General features: G+C 36.8%; 2 protein-coding genes across 2 annotated transcripts; one reads left to right on the top strand and one right to left on the bottom strand.

The window, feature by feature from the left end:
* Nucleotides 1-2835: 2835 nt before the first annotated feature.
* On the bottom strand, nt 2836-6677 carry LOC105234090 (cytoglobin-1). The gene is made up of 3 exons (XM_049448602.1): nt 6489-6677; nt 3433-3651; nt 2836-3359 (listed from the first exon to the last, which is right to left on the bottom strand). Exons 2-3 carry the CDS (start codon nt 3595-3597, stop codon nt 3069-3071), a joined length of 456 nt encoding a protein of 151 aa, XP_049304559.1. The 5' UTR covers nt 3598-3651; nt 6489-6677; the 3' UTR covers nt 2836-3068.
* A 6318-nt stretch (nt 6678-12995) lies between these two features.
* On the top strand, nt 12996-15438 carry LOC105234091 (endoribonuclease CG2145). Its single transcript, XM_011216335.4, has 5 exons — nt 12996-13344; nt 13416-13593; nt 13661-13866; nt 13928-14160; nt 15056-15438. The coding sequence occupies exons 1-5, from the start codon at nt 13011-13013 to the stop codon at nt 15293-15295; spliced, it is 1191 nt and encodes a 396-aa protein (XP_011214637.3). The 5' UTR covers nt 12996-13010; the 3' UTR covers nt 15296-15438.
* Nucleotides 15439-15719: the final 281 nt, after the last annotated feature.

The raw sequence follows: 15719 nt of genomic DNA, 5'->3' as shown, positions 1-15719 counted from the left end.
GAATTGTAAGTACACCAATCTATTTAGCATATTATCGATAAGATTACAGAGTGCAATTAAACACAAATAAAATGTTAAGCCCCTTTCTTCAAGTACTTTGGTATATTGGCTGATACCATGTATAAGTGAGATAACGATGAAGTAGGCAATGTAAATAAAAAACGATGTGAAAATGCATATGTGACTTTCTATATATATACAAATTTATAAAAATATATTTAGACTCTATACGAAATTTTAGATGCAGCCTGACTAAGAAGGAATTAAGGTCCGTCAAGTATTGGGTGATAGAGAAAAACAGCTCGCATTTCATATCTTGCCACGGTGTATTTTCCTTAGATGTATGGAACTGGTATTTCAAATATTAACAAAAATGTTCGCCCCGAAGATTGGCTTCTCACGGTCAGTCATACCTTATTTATAAGCATATAGCATTGACTTAAGGTACGTCCATAAAACGTACTGTAAAGGTCGATTCACTTAGGTTTGTAGACAAAAAAAGTGGGGTAGCCATGCTTTTTATTAAGTTTAATGTGTATAACTCCTAAGCCACTCAAGCTATAACAACCAAATTCGCCTTGTGCAAATACCATAGGATTTTATGAGAGTGCTCAATGCGAACTGGTGTGAAAACGGAACAATGGTTGTGGCACTGCACACTTTTATGTGAAATTATATATCTCGAGAACCGCCCTACCGATTTCAAATTTGGTACGTGACATTCTTCTCACATTCCTATCTAACGTGCGAAAACCGGACCGGAATCACTCATTCTCCCCATAAAACAAAATTATATATTCCATCTGATCATTTCCTTTCTAGTGTACAAATCAGGAAGCAATAAATATAACGCGATAAAACTTTTCAGAAATAGTGCCTTTGAGGTGTGCCTTATGACTTACGAATTGCCCAAATCGAACCATAACTATTCAAGCCCGTAGGTACTGAATATGTGGACAAAGTGCTATATAGTTGACTTTTTACCGGAAATATTGGCAAGCCTTATATATCTGAAGGTATTTCTCTGACCTTACTCCCTGCAAGAGCATAAAATTTAATTAAGTGTTGTTTGGACACCACTAGAAGACTTTGATGTGAAATAGAGGCAAAGTGTAAAAGATGTCAAAAAAGTGTTTAAATACGAAAAGTGTAAACACGTATACATACACATGCACCTATAACGCTATTTGATTTTACTTCGCAAAAATTGGACATATTTTTCAAAATTTCGTTATCGTACATACACGCAACCACATAAGTATTAATTTTTTCGAAGAGTCTACGTGATCATTAACAAAATAAAAAATGTACATATAATTATGTTCATGAAACTCTGGATTAATGTTACTATTCGTAAAGTTGTTGTTGTTGTTAATAGACTCTGTATTTCTTACATAAATATAACTTTTAAGTTGAATTATCTGCTTGCAGCCAAAAAAAAGCATCACTTCTGCTTTACAAGTAAATAACAGCAGTACATTTAATAATTTAACATAATTTTAGGCGCAGCCAATTTCATTCAATCTAGGATAGAAACGTTGCAATTTCAATTCAAATTTGGTTCTTAACCACTATTTTACAGTTACTTATCTGCTTTTGTTATAAAACAAATCTTATACCTTTGAAAAAGTATCGCCAATTTATTCTAGGGCGGGGCAAACTCGCCCTCGAAGCAAACTTCTCGGTAAAATACATTTATCAAAATAACTATTTCGAGATCACAACATAAACCGAAAGAATCACAACATTTTAATAAGCTTGTGTAAAATAAGTTGTTCAACATGGTTCCCTTAAAGGATGATACAGTGATTATAGCAACCCATCCACTTTTCGATACCATTCTTGTAGAACGCTTTGTCTTTTGCTTCAAACTAGGCTTTAGTTTCGGCGATCGTCTCTTCATTTCACAAAAATTTTTTCTCAGCAAGCATTCTTTTGAGATCTGCGAACAGGAAACAGTAGCTGTTAGACAGATCTGGAGGATACGGTGGATTCGGAAGAAATTCGAAGTCAATTAAAGGATTTTTGCCGTCGTTTTCACTGACTTGTTTTTCGGTGATTTCGTCCTTCAAACCTTATAACGCTAAGTAATAGTCGTTGGTGATAGTCCTTCCTCTGTAAGGTAGTCAATAAAAATTACTCCACGCGCATTTTTCAATGCTTTGGAGCGAGTCGTCGTGTGCAGTCCACTCGGATGACAGTAGATTGGACTTCGGAGTAAAATGATGGAACCAAGTTTCATCCATTTTCACATATCGACGCAAAAATTCGAGTTTATTACGCTTGGGCTTCTCAAAACGCTGTTCGTATTAACAACTCGTGGTTGGTTTTGGTCAAAAAGGAACTCGCGCGGTACCCACTCGGCACAAAGCTTTCTCTTACCCAAATATTAATGCATGATTTTATATACACATTTCAGTCGATATCTTTATAGTGACTGATATCTCGAATAGCTTCACTTTACGGTCATCAAAAATTATTTTGAAGACGTTTTTGATGTTTTCGTCGGCAACAACCTCTTTTGGGGACGGTGTACGGTTTCACATCTGAACGCAGCATATCAATTCTTAATGGTTGATTTTTCTGTAGCAGTGTCCGCAAACTCGTTTTCAAGCCAAACTTGTGCTCGCCTTCAACTTTGATGGTTTTTATCTGTTTTTTTCTGAACCATTTCAATGGTAAACAGAAATCGCGTTCACGTTGAGTTTGGTAAAAACCAAATGACCTTATACCCACCTTCTTGAAAATGTTTTTCGAATATCTTCAAGACGCGATAATCTATGACAAAGACCACCTGCCGTAAAAATATGTAATAAATTCCCCATAGACTTAATATTTTTATTAAATTCAAACAAGTCAGTAAGACAGTACAAACCAAACAAATTAACTACCAGATAAAATATTTTACTAAAAGAAAGAAGTTACTAAATAATAATAATGAAATCTTAAGAGAATATAATATGTGCTCCCATAAAGTTCAAAAAGTTTTTACACGCTGTTAGGCATTACTGAAAACTTTCGCTCGCATCTTGTTAAACAACGCTCTCGTTTATGCTCATTACTCCCACTTAAGCGCCCAACTCGGACATTTTCTGAAATAAGATCGCATATACATGATCTAACATTTTGTGCCAAGACGCCTTTTGTGCGTCGGTCAATTTCGCCGCTTCGCTAAGAACCGTCAAAATGGAGTCCCTCAACTCCAAGTAAGATTTTTCTGGTATCTGACGTTTAACGTGAGATTTGGCTAAATCTTGCCAGATCTGTGTTATTTGCGCTTCATCGGCACCGAGCACATTGACAGAGTTGTCAAAGACTTTCATAATCTTCGTTACATGTGAGCGGAAACGTTCGTTTTTCTGAAATGTGTAGTAATAAAAAAACATTATTTGTTAAGTTTTAGTTAAAAAAACACGAAAAGTGATAGCTCACATTCAAATCAACGATTGGTACATCCTTGAAGGGAAAATGCATCAAATTATCGGGATATTTGGTAACAAAATGCACTAGTATAGCCGCGCCGGAGTCGGTCAGGTTAGCTTTTGGCACTTCCCAGCTTTCCTTGATATCAGCAACTTCCTGAGCAGAGAAACCCATTTTGTTTGCCTTGTTTCTTTCTGTGGTTTTGCTTTGGTATAAGACGGTAGGTGGCTGAAAAAGTGTACAAGGTAGTAAGTAGGTATTAGTTAATTAACCCTCATGACGTTTGTAGTGTTGAAGTATGGACGATAGCGGTCCCTGCACTAAACTTGAAGCTAAAAGATTAGACTTCCCCAACTTCTCCGATTCTTAATAACTCTCCACGTAATAAAACGCTATCAGGATTTTTGAATTTATCAACGAAACTTTAAAAGAGCTTCTCAATTTAATGCCAGGCATCCTTGTTCTAATTATTCCTCCTTGATCTTTATCAAACCCGATGAAACGAGCTACTTGGGTACAAAACTATAAAAGTCATGTTCAAATTCCTACTGGCACTCAATAGAAGAGACTATGATGGGTATACTAACTGGTCACTGACGCTACACCCTCGCAGAATGGGGCTGACAGAACGAGAAGACTGCAGGAAATCTCTAAAACAGGGCACAAGTGAAACAATGGATCAGCTCTTGTGCACTTGTCCCGCATTGGCAAGATTACGCTGAAAGCAACTGGAGTTCCACTACATACACTAAAGGAGGTATCGATACTGAGGCCGCAGAGTGTGTTATAATTCACGTCACGCGCAGGCATCCTAAAGGATGACTACTCCTCTTGGAACTAGCAACTGAACTCCATCTGGTATTGCAAAGGACCAAAACTGGTCGATGCGTGGCTTATTAGCCTACCAGATTAATCTATTCTAATTATTTCTCCTTGAACTTCATCAACCACGCCACTTTCTCTTAGCCAACTTTACCCAATAAATATTTTTAATGCACACACAAGGGTTAATTGTAGCTGTAAAAGTATGCGTGCAAAACTGACTACAAATGCTGGCATTTTGTATTGATTATACCTTTGGGATTACGAAAAGTTCTTTTACTCGAACGGTAATTGTAATTAACAAAGTAAATTAACTTGTTTGCGCAAGAAGTCAAGCGTAGGAGATAAAGTGTCTAAGAAACTTACCTGCACGAATGTTGGAATAGTTTGCTTTGACGGAAATGACTGAAATCGAGTTGTTGTTGTTATGGAGGAAAGTAATTTAATTTCTTAGTCGAATGTTAAGTGAAGAAACAAAAACAAAATGTTGATTTATGATAGATGCCACGAAGTTCAAATAAAGGTCGAATAGAACAAAGTATACTTAAGTATATATACATATATGTATCTGTGAACAAACGCGCGTCGGTCGAAAGGATCTTAGGAGTTCGCTAGACTAGTTTTTCTTCTACGCTTTATTACTTTATCGACAAGATGTATGCTTCTGCAGGGAGGAGTGTGAGATACATGCAGAGAGAGGAACTCTGGATAATACCCCAGTTGCCATGTCAAAACACATTCTTTTTATTAAATTCGTATTTTGTATTCAACATAGTTCCATTTAGGGGTTTTACAATGATTATAGCGACCCTCCCACTTTTCGATATCATTTTTATAGCAGTTATGTCACCCGCTGCATAAATTTTCTTGTTAAGAACTCACAGGCTACTCCCACGGCTCGAATGACTGCTTTATGGGTGCCAACATAGGATGTTTTGGAATTTGGAGCAATTCTAACTTCATTACCATCGAACATTAGACGGCTCGTGCAACCCTCACTTTGGCCTCTTTACTGAGACAACCTTGGTACCATTAAAAGCGACTATCTTTTCGGGGGACGGATAGCGGCTCTGATTGGGGACGCTATTTGCATGGACAAAAATAAAAACACTAACGTTGATGGAAAGGTGACGAAGGGCAGTGAAGGGAAGTCGAAACCGATTCCCAGAAGTGACCATCCACTAAGATAGCTCGTCAACAGTACGTTCAGGGTTGGTCAAGCAGTGCCTAACCTCGTTGTCAATAGCATCGTGAGTCTTTGTGATAAGACTGGTATGGATGCCAGAACAGCGGAATCGCAGGAAATTGTAAGGCCGATGAGCTAGCAAAGAAAGGCACCCTAGAACTGCTATCAGTAGAATGGTTGGCGGGTCGGTGCTCCCGTATCCTCCGGTGTTCAACTACTAGATAGCTTAGTTTCGTGGGAGCTTGGCCAGCACTGAGCCACCATCGGTACAAGCGCTGCCACAAAAGCCTTTTGGCTCAAGATCCTTCGCAACTTCTGCCTTGTTGAAGGGGATTTAACAAGCCATTGCACTAATGGCGTACATGCTGTAAGGCTAGGAATCTGACCCGACGCCATCTGCAGAAGCTGTATGGAAGAAAACGAGGTGAAAACAACTGTAACAAGCTGTTTATTTTGGACTGCCCCGCGTTTGTGAGGTCAAGGCCTAAATATTTGGGAGCGCCATCAAACTGGCGGTAATGGAAATTAAACTCCTGTTGCTGTTTGTATTGGCTACCAATCATTTTTTATAATTCATAAGTTCGAACACAGGAGTTCTTCTTTTCGATTGGTTCACAAAGGACTACATATAGCGTGCGATCTCTCTAGATCAGCCATCTAACCTAACATAATCTGTATTTAAATGAGCAACATGACGAGATGTGCCGATTTAAGCATGTCCATATGTCTGTCTCTCTGAGAGGTTGTCGATCTGCGGATCCGAGAACTAGTCAGTCAGTTTTTGATACATCGATCTCAAATCTTGTACCCGTTCTATTATTCTGATCGGATCTCTATAATATATTGCTGTCATCCAAACTGACCGATCATATCTTAGCTCTGAAGTGTATTATAGCTTCGGTCTAGCAAGTATAGGTGCTGTTTTTGAGGTCAAAAGTAGTCAAAGAACTGTTACACTACTTTGGTATAAAGCAGAATATAAGTTTTGTAATTGTCATAAATTTGTTACACTTCTTTATAAATGCTTCAGTATCACTTTTTGTTTGGCACCGCTTACCTTCTTTTATTGAGACACCGTTTAGTTGATTCACTGATCAGTTGTCTACACTGAAACTCACTGACAGCGACTCACTGGAGTTTAAACTGCGACACGCGTTTGCAAGTAACGGTTACTTATGTCAGTGAACAATTGTGTTGTCCGTGCAACTTTAATGATGGTAGGAGACTGTTTGGCACAGCAACGTGGCAGTAAACTTATAAAGCCTTGACAGCGCACCCGGTAACCCCCAAAGACAGCTGACGGCGCACGCAATGTCAATGGGATGTACGTTTGTATGTATGTATCATAGTATATAGTATAATATGTATATGCATATACATTGATTGTGCGTGTTTACAGTGCAAACGCTGGAAAAGCAGACGCTTGAGCTCACTTGTTACGCGTGTTTTCTCTAACTCTGGTGAATAGCAGCTTTGCAAGGCACAGCAAAAGAAGCATCTGTATTTTTGTTTTGATTTCTTGACTTGACTTCAATTATAATACCCTTAACAGGGTACACTTCTTAAGTTTGCCACGAGTTTTATAATACACAGAAAAAAATGTCGAATATCCTATAAATTATTTATATATGTATACATATACCAGGGAGGATGGAGCCATGTGTAGTAGTTCACTCAAGTGAGAAAAGTTCTCTCAGCGCCTTTCACTTGGGAACGACCAGAGATGATTCTTTTACGTATGGCTCAAGCAGTTCACGACTTCCGGTCTTAGACCAAGTATCCTTTGGTTGGCCAAAAAACATTAGTTTGAAGGTGAACTAAGGTGAAAAACATCCCCTCCCCAGGGTTGTGCGCTGGATTTGGGACCGGCCTCGAAAAAAAATCTACCAATGAAAAGACGAAAACAGCCTCGGATAAGAATCTCATACGAGGCTAATGTTGTCTATGTCAATAAAGAAGAAGAAGATATATACGTATGTATATATCAGCGTGACGAGTTTATGCTATATGCGTACTAGTCCTTCAATTTGCGAGATATCGATCTGAAATTTTGCAAACTCCATTTTTCTCTTTAAAATACCGTTTATTTGTCCTAACCGCTGATATCAGACCACTATAGATTATAGCTGCCATACAAACTTTACGATTGAAATCAAATGCTTGCATGAAAAAAATATTAATTTGACGAACTATCTTCACGAAACTTGGTAAGGATTATTTTCCAAGGTAAAGCTATAATCTCCGAGTACATTCTTTTGAACGGATCAATATAGGATATATCTGTCATACAAACCTATCGTTAAAAATCAAGTTTTTGTATAGAAAACATTTGTATTTGACAAGTTCTCTTCACGGGATTTGGCACAGATTATTATCCAAGGCAACGCTCCAATCTGGGAACCTATTGTTTAGTTCGAACAACTAAAGCATATACTCGTATGTAGCTGTCATGCAAATTGACTGATAAAAATAAAGGTGAAAGTATTTTTATACCACTTTATACTGTAATAAATGGACCTGTGAAGGGTATAGATGTTAACTTTTTTCTTTTTTATTTCTCAAATGGTTTTGGTTTTACTTTTTTTCGCTCATATAGAGAGTTGTGTTCATGTGCGTGAGTGCCTCTATGTTCTTTTTCCCTTCTGTTTTCTTTGTTCATTTGCTTCACTGTTTATACACTTGTTTGCCAAGATATACATATCTATTTATTGTATCAGGTTTGCTTCATACTTTTCTATACAACTAATTCTTCAAATTAAATTGTAACTGACCTTAGCGTGTATCAAAGCTAGTATGCGGGCGCAAGCTGTTGTCATTTAAGAAATTAATATATGAAATAATTCAGTGAGATATTGCGTACATATCTAACTTTCTTCCATTGAAGTAATATATATTCTCATAATCATGTCATATATTGGCTATCGCGGCATATCTAATATCTTTAACAGACTATAAATAATATATATAGCTCTACTGTTTCGTTTTTCGCTTCTTGAAGAGCGCTGGCGGCTTTCCACCTCCTAATTTTTGTTAGTTTCAAGTATTGAGCACTTTGAAAGCAAATTTCGTCTTAATCCACTAGAGGCAGTGTCGTCAACTTGATCATCTGCATTCTACCGATCTGAACATATCCAGTATCTCTACTTAAACATAGTTCATTTAAAGTAGATGTGGAATTTTTTATGGTGTCTTCAATATCTATACTACAGTGGTGGTGTTCCGAAACTTGAGCAGTTATTTTAAATTGTCGCTTCCAAAACAATTTAGGACCTTAAACGCTTTATAATGACCGCGTCTCGACGGTCAGCTCCTGAATAAGTTAATTCATATATTTTCCATCAACTATATATCTATATGCCCAGGTACACAAATGCGTTTGATTGATTTCTTCGCTAGCAGTCTTTTTATACTCCTGCAGCATGTTGCTATAGAGTATTATAGTTTTGTTCACCGTTAGGGTAATGTACAATATACAAAAATGATCACGAGTTGAAATCCGTGACTTTTGACTGAAAATATCGGTCAATGTGTGAAATATACAAGTAAAATTTAGAGAGAATATTTTCCTGATAATATTATCTCTGTGTATCAAAAATGGGTTGAATCAGGTCAGGTCAGGTTCCCTGAGCCCTCTTTTACCTAACATAAAGCTTTTCCAACTCTCGAGTTGTGCGTGTTTTACTGATTAATAACTTTTCTCTAACTAACTATAATTTTAACGCTTGAAATTTAAAACAATTAAAAGCAAAATATACATTTTTTTTCAATTATCGGGCCAATATTTTTACCAATTAACACTCCATAAATTCCAAAAAATACTACTATGTACTGAAAAAATATAGAGATAAAGATCGAGAAAAGCATAATTTTAAGAAAGTCTTAACATTTCTTCTCTCAGTTTACTTTTGATAGTGAAATCACTTTTCTTTACTGGCACCATTAAAAAATCAAACAAATTAAATTTTGAACTATGGATGAGAAGTATTTTAAGTGAGGAACGATTATAACTTTTGGTAATGACTAAAATTGGTAAGCAAATTAATAAATATACAGCAAACATAACTTAAAAACACCATTACTTTACATAAGAAGACACTCTTAAAAGTTGTTTGTGTATTTCATTATTACCTTTAGTTCACATTTTTATACCCTGAAGAGAGTATATGCATTTTGCCACGAAATTTGTAAGGAAGCATAGAAGATTTTAAAAATGTATTATTAATAATATATAAGTATGATATCTCGTCAAAAGTTAAGGAAATAATGTCATACGGTGTCATTGCCTAGTGGCTCGGAAAAACAACACCAGCCAACATGGCCCTCAATACTATTCTAGACGTTGCACCTGTAGATGCTTTGCAGCAAAACTGCTATAAGACTTAGATAAGGTGGGTAGGGACACAATGAGATTCTCTATTGGTTTGATTCCATTTCTTGCAATCTAGACCACTTTGTTTCAATATAAAGGATATGTGGACGCCGAAATAGTTAGTCTGGTTGAACTTAGTGGCTCAGACGCTACAGTTCTGTAAGTGTTTTATGAGATACCACAAGCTGCTGCAAAGATAGAGGCAGTTTTTATTTTTTAAATTGGAGAAAGAGTAGAAATGGTCATGACTTCATTTGAGAGAGAGAGAGAGGTGATTAGTCATAAGTCCTAATGAGTTCTCGTGAATGTAACTCTAACCAAGAGATATGTATGTATGCTATGCGCAAATATAAAAAAGTTACAACTTTGTGTGGCTAGAAGAAAAAATTTCATATCGATAAGTCAGAAAATGAGTTGTGGGAAAAAAATTGAAAAATAATGTAAACCTGCCCTTAGCTGCTATAAAAACTCCAACCCATGTGGGGACCCAGGCGCTCGAAAATCGTTTGTCTACCCACATATGTGCATACATTCCAGCCTTACTTGAAAAAACTGTTTATAGCAGTTTCATATTTTCTATCTGCATTTTTTCTATAATTTGTTTACTATTTTTACCGGCTTCTTTGGTTGTCTATTTGCACACAAACATATATTTACTAACATTTGAACTTAATTTACGCCACAGTGTCGGGTCTGCGGCGCATACGTGATGAAAGTCAGATGATGAACTGATAGAATATTCGCCAAAGTAAAAGCAAAACGCTGTGTACCGCAAATGGCATTCACAAAGTCTGACGATCAACAAAAAACAGCGAACCAATGAGCTATTGTTAGCTAATTTTTGGCTATTTAGAGGAAGTTATGGATACGCGAGCAGCAATGAAAACAGTTTTATTGTTATGAAAAAGTATCAAATAAAGAAAAAGACAATTATGCCACAAGCGCGATGAGCACAATTGCATAATGGAATCAAATAAATACAACATATAAATATTTGTATGTGCACTAGTTACTTATAAATTTGTATGCGACACCCTTATGTATATAATATCATAAAGGATAAACAAAAATTTAAAAGAGTGATCATACCTTAACATAAATATCGAGTAAAATTATAACTGTAGATTTGAGTAATAAATATGAGTTGAAACAATAAACTGATTTCGTATTTTTTATCATTTCATTCAACTAATCGACAAGGGCCTTTTTTTGAGCGATTTGCAAATTGACCTTCAAACAAGTCATCTTGGAGTGATCTACGACTTCAATTGAATTTCCCATACCATCGATATAAACTGATCCTTAACAATGTTCATGGCTAAAAATTTAATTAAATACATCGATACACTGTTGCTGAGTTAATCCGCGACGAAAGCTGTAAAATATAATCGCGCGAAAATATTCGAGATTTACTTCCATTTTTTGGCCAAGATGAATATTTCAAGTAACTGTAAACAACACAAATAGCGTTCGTATGGCAAAACGTTCTCAGTATGTATAATATCAAAAAAATAAAAGGCAACCTATGTTCTACGTTCGCGTAAGTGTAGGCACCGCCTTGGCCACCAGTTGAAAATACCAAGCGAAATCAGATCGTTGTCCACTTGTTCTTTCTCATGGAGCGAAAGTCTTTCTCCGCTTCGACCAGCGATTATCACATCGCACACCTTCAAAACTGGAGGGCTTTAATTCATTCAAACAATATGACCTAGTCAGCATAATATAAATAGCCGCTGCCTTCTTATTCGCTGAACTATGTAAATAACGTGGAATAATAACTATTTTTTTTTGATTTTTTTTTTTATAATAACTATTATATCTTGGCTATTTAGCTCTGCGGCTCTTAATGTTTTATCCAGCATCAGGATGAAAAAATCACACGATAAGAAGTCGCCCTGTCAAAAGCCTCGTTTGATACCGAATAGTTTGGATAGATATTGATTTGTGTCAATTTACATAGCTATTTTTCAGGAATATCAAATAACGGTATAGAGGCAGCTCTGTTTGTGCTGTCGAAGGCAGCTGCAAAATTGATGGAAAAGTTTTTTTTTTTTTTAAATTTTGCGCATGGCGAATATTTAGTCAATAGCTCTATAGACATACTCGATAAGACCTGATATGCGATATTGCGGCAACTTTTCCTACGATAATTGGCGCTGACTGGAATCCCTTTTTATGGAGTGGTCAGAGTATACTAAGGTTTTAACTGTCGGGTATACTTTCATCTAACCACATTCTGCTAGAAGCTAATGCATGCTCCTTGTCAGTTCTTAGTGGCCGTATTTGAATAGCTCCTACCCGCCGACTTCTGTGGCTTTGTTATTATTCAAGCGTACAACCGCTTCAATTACGACTTGCAAAGTACACTTTTTTAACGTAATCGTTTTATTTTCTGAATATCTTGAGTGAAGACGTCTCTTTTCCCTCTGAAGCCTAATATAGTTTGTAGAACACACTTATGGGAATAAATCCGTGTGACGGCTGTTTTTTTTTTAACTATATTAAACATTTTATTTTAACATATTTTAACTATAACTAAACATTTGTTGTAATTATGAACTTTTTTAAACAAAAAAAATTTGGTTAATTGCGAAGATTTATTGTTTCAATAGAAGCCATGAAGAAAAAGGTAGGCAAACGTCGTCCATTATTGCCAGACTGGAAGACCTAAAATTAAAAAACAAAAACAAGGCCATACACTCCAAAGACCTTACTTTCTCACTCCTGTTACTTTCCAACTACATTTAGTTTCGAATAATTACTTTACCATTACTTTACTTTACGTTTTATGGCGACATATGGCATTTTATGCTATCATACATTTACAGTCAGTGAAGTAATTATCATAGCAAATAGCGAGCTAATAAAAGTACCGATTAATCCGATCCCAAGCGTATACTTATAACCAATATGGCAGTTGCTTGGCCAAATTAAATGAAACAACACACCATATGGCCAAATACATAGCATTTTATCCAACCAACTAAAGCATTATCTACCAAAGCTTACAAGCAATTGAATTAGTAAGCGGCGGCTGCCAGCGCTGAATAGCCAGCGAAGAAACATATTCAGCTAAAGCTCGCTTAAGAGCAGAGCATTGGATTTACGCTGTATCACCACTCTCCCGCTCGTTCACTTCGGTGCTCCAAGTCAACCATTTGAGAGCTGTCGAAGTACATTCAATGTGATACGCGCTCTTTTGCTGCTCTCATGATCATGTTGAGATCAAAAAGTGGAGATCAACTAAGCTTTTATCAGACAATAAGAGATATTCGTGGATTATGGAAGTGTGATAAAGTTGTGTGTAAAAATAGAAAACGTAAAAATAATAATATTGAACGACGGAATAATAACAAACGCCAGATGTGTGCCGCCACAAATAATACACAATATAATTTCAATAATAATGATCAACAAAATAAAGCTGAAACCAATTCGAGTGGTTCAAATACACATTTGGATAAAGATAAATGTGAGAAGATCAAGCGCTTCATCTTAATTGGTGTGCTGGCAGTGTTGGGCATTGTCGGCTGGCACATCTACGGTGAGTCTTGGCATATAAAGTGTTTTATTTGAAAACATCAACAGCTGTATTTGTGTGGTAAATATTTGCAGAGTACTTCTATGCGGGCAAAGGCGGTGGCGGCGATGATGGCACATTTGTTGAGCACGAAATTATTGATCTCACACAGCGTCTTTTCGCCGACGAAGTGCGTACCAACAACTATCCGATCAACGTGAATTTCCAGGGAAAAACCAAATCTTTTGCGCGCGACGACCGTGCAGCGGAGCCGTAAGTACTACATCAGAGTTGTAAAAGAAAACTTACTTCAACTAACTCGATTTGCTCTCCTCGAAAGTTTACTCCAAACAGATGATGCGTTGTACACAACGGATGCCTCCAGCACGATTCCATTGTTACGTCGACTATTCGACAACTATCTGCTCGATGTGAATGCAGTAGAAGGCACCACGGCGGAACAGGCACAGGAAGAGTTGGATTTTCTTAGAGCTGTGCTCAAAACCTCAATCATGAAGCATACAATGCTATTTCTGCAACAGCGAGGTTATATTCTAAAGTAACGCCAATTCAATTCAACTTATTCGTTTGTTTGAAACACTTCCAGGTCTCGTTGCCGCCAATCACAAGGCTCAAATTGAATTACTCAGGAGCGTTTGGTTTACCCAGTATTCACGCTCCAGAGGACGCATGGGTAGTTCGGGTTTTGAGCATGTATTTCTCGCCGAACTGCGCGATGAGACGATTTTAGGTTTACACAATTGGATTTACTTTCATGAACAGGAAGCCCAAGGCAATTTGGATTATAAGGGGTTCATCGAGAAAATACAATTGGATAAGGTATTTCTTTGAGTATAAAATATACCAGCATTTCATAGGAAATGAGTTCGTAATGACAGATTTCATCGTCTCACTTATTGCATCATATCCCAAGACAATCGGTACAATGCAAGTAACCGACATGAAAATTTGTTTAAAATTTATCGAGACTGAGTTTTCTAGATCTATTTGGAATTAGTTTCATACCACTTGAACTAAAAATTATATTAGCCAACACGTGCTCGATAGATGTTCGGAAGAGCTCATTCCATAATGACCTCGATGCTCAAAATTGAGGAAGCGGTGCTACCACCCCTGTAAAAGAGTTCCTTCATATGATCTTAGAATTTATAACAATATCGATAATTTATATTAGGATGATAAAATAGAATTATAGCAAGCCTATACAGGTCCCAATTTTGGCCGATGCTGGAATTGTATATAAGTGGCTACGAATATCAAAGTTGGGCAAATATACCTACTACCCCTAAAATAGAGAGCTTCCAAATTAGCTAAGAATAGACAACTACATAGTGTTTAAAATTTCAAAAGGATCGGTGCAGTAGTTTTGAAGTTATGAGGGGCACCGCAATTCAACTTTTTTTCGAGACCCGTCCGGACAATTGCTGCCATTGCCGTATTTTTTAATACTTCTTTGTAAAAAATTGATAAGACATTTTTCGAATGTCATACTTCAATGTACCATTGGTTGGATAAATAAATTTTAACTGTGTCGTCAGGAAAAAAAATCACAAAAACATGGCTTTTTTTCGTATGATTTGATCTTACCCCCCCTTAAGAATGTACTCTAAAATACCTATATTTTTATGAGAAAATTTTAGACTTATATTCTAAACACATTTATCTATTGCAATTTCTCAGCCACATTTTTTATTAAAGTAATTTTCTTTTGCAGAACAAATATGTGCTGGCCACACGCTTTACATTCTACAATCATATTAAGCCATATAACACACTTTTCATTGGCACTTCACCGGAATTCGAGCTGAGTGTTTACACTGTCTGCTTCCTGTTGCATGTGGAAGAACCATGTCCGGTGCAGATGGGCAACACTAAATTCAATATTAATACAAATGCTTGGGATTGGCATGGACGGAAGACATTGGCAGCTGCCTATCCGAGCTTGGAGAAATGAAATGTGTAATTTGATGCAAAGCTTTGGCCTCGTTCGGAGCATTCGTCTGGAGGCTAGAGTATTGCTGAATATTTTATTACCTAAGTATATATGTATGTATGTGTGTACATATGCATTTAATAAATAATTGAAGTGGTTTTGAACTTGGTTTTCAATAAATCGATTGTGACATTCGATATGTGGCGTGTGGCGCTGTCCTGTTGGAACCACATATTGTCCAAGTCCATATCAAGCAATTTGGGCCAAAATTATTCCATTATCATTGAGCGATTCCCATTCACTGTAACGTGCCGATCTTGATCATCACGGAAGAAATACGGCCCAATGACTCCGCTGTCCCATAAACCGCACCAAACCGTAATTTTTTCGGGATGCAATGGTGACTCATAGAGTACGTGTGGATTGCCTGACCAATAACGCATAT

This window comes from Bactrocera dorsalis, chromosome 2 (genome assembly GCF_023373825.1).
Source record: "Bactrocera dorsalis isolate Fly_Bdor chromosome 2, ASM2337382v1, whole genome shotgun sequence".
In the NCBI taxonomy this organism is placed as follows: Eukaryota; Metazoa; Arthropoda; class Insecta; order Diptera; family Tephritidae; genus Bactrocera; species Bactrocera dorsalis.
Note: the sequence above shows the minus strand (reverse complement) of the source record. Positions and strands in the feature narration are given on the sequence as shown.

Excerpts from the sequence above, each read along its gene's own strand:
- LOC105234090 (XM_049448602.1), bottom strand. The coding sequence starts at position 3,597 with ATGGGTTTCTCTGCTCAGGAAGTTGCTGATATCAAGGAAAGCTGGGAA. Across the intron at positions 3,360-3,432 it reads TACCAATCGTTGATTTGAAT|AAAAACGAACGTTTCCGCTC; the intron begins GTGAGCTATCAC and ends TACACATTTCAG.
- LOC105234091 (XM_011216335.4), top strand. The coding sequence starts at position 13,011 with ATGATCATGTTGAGATCAAAAAGTGGAGATCAACTAAGCTTTTATCAG. Across the intron at positions 13,345-13,415 it reads TGTCGGCTGGCACATCTACG|AGTACTTCTATGCGGGCAAA; the intron begins GTGAGTCTTGGC and ends AAATATTTGCAG. Across the intron at positions 14,161-15,055 it reads AGAAAATACAATTGGATAAG|AACAAATATGTGCTGGCCAC; the intron begins GTATTTCTTTGA and ends TTTCTTTTGCAG.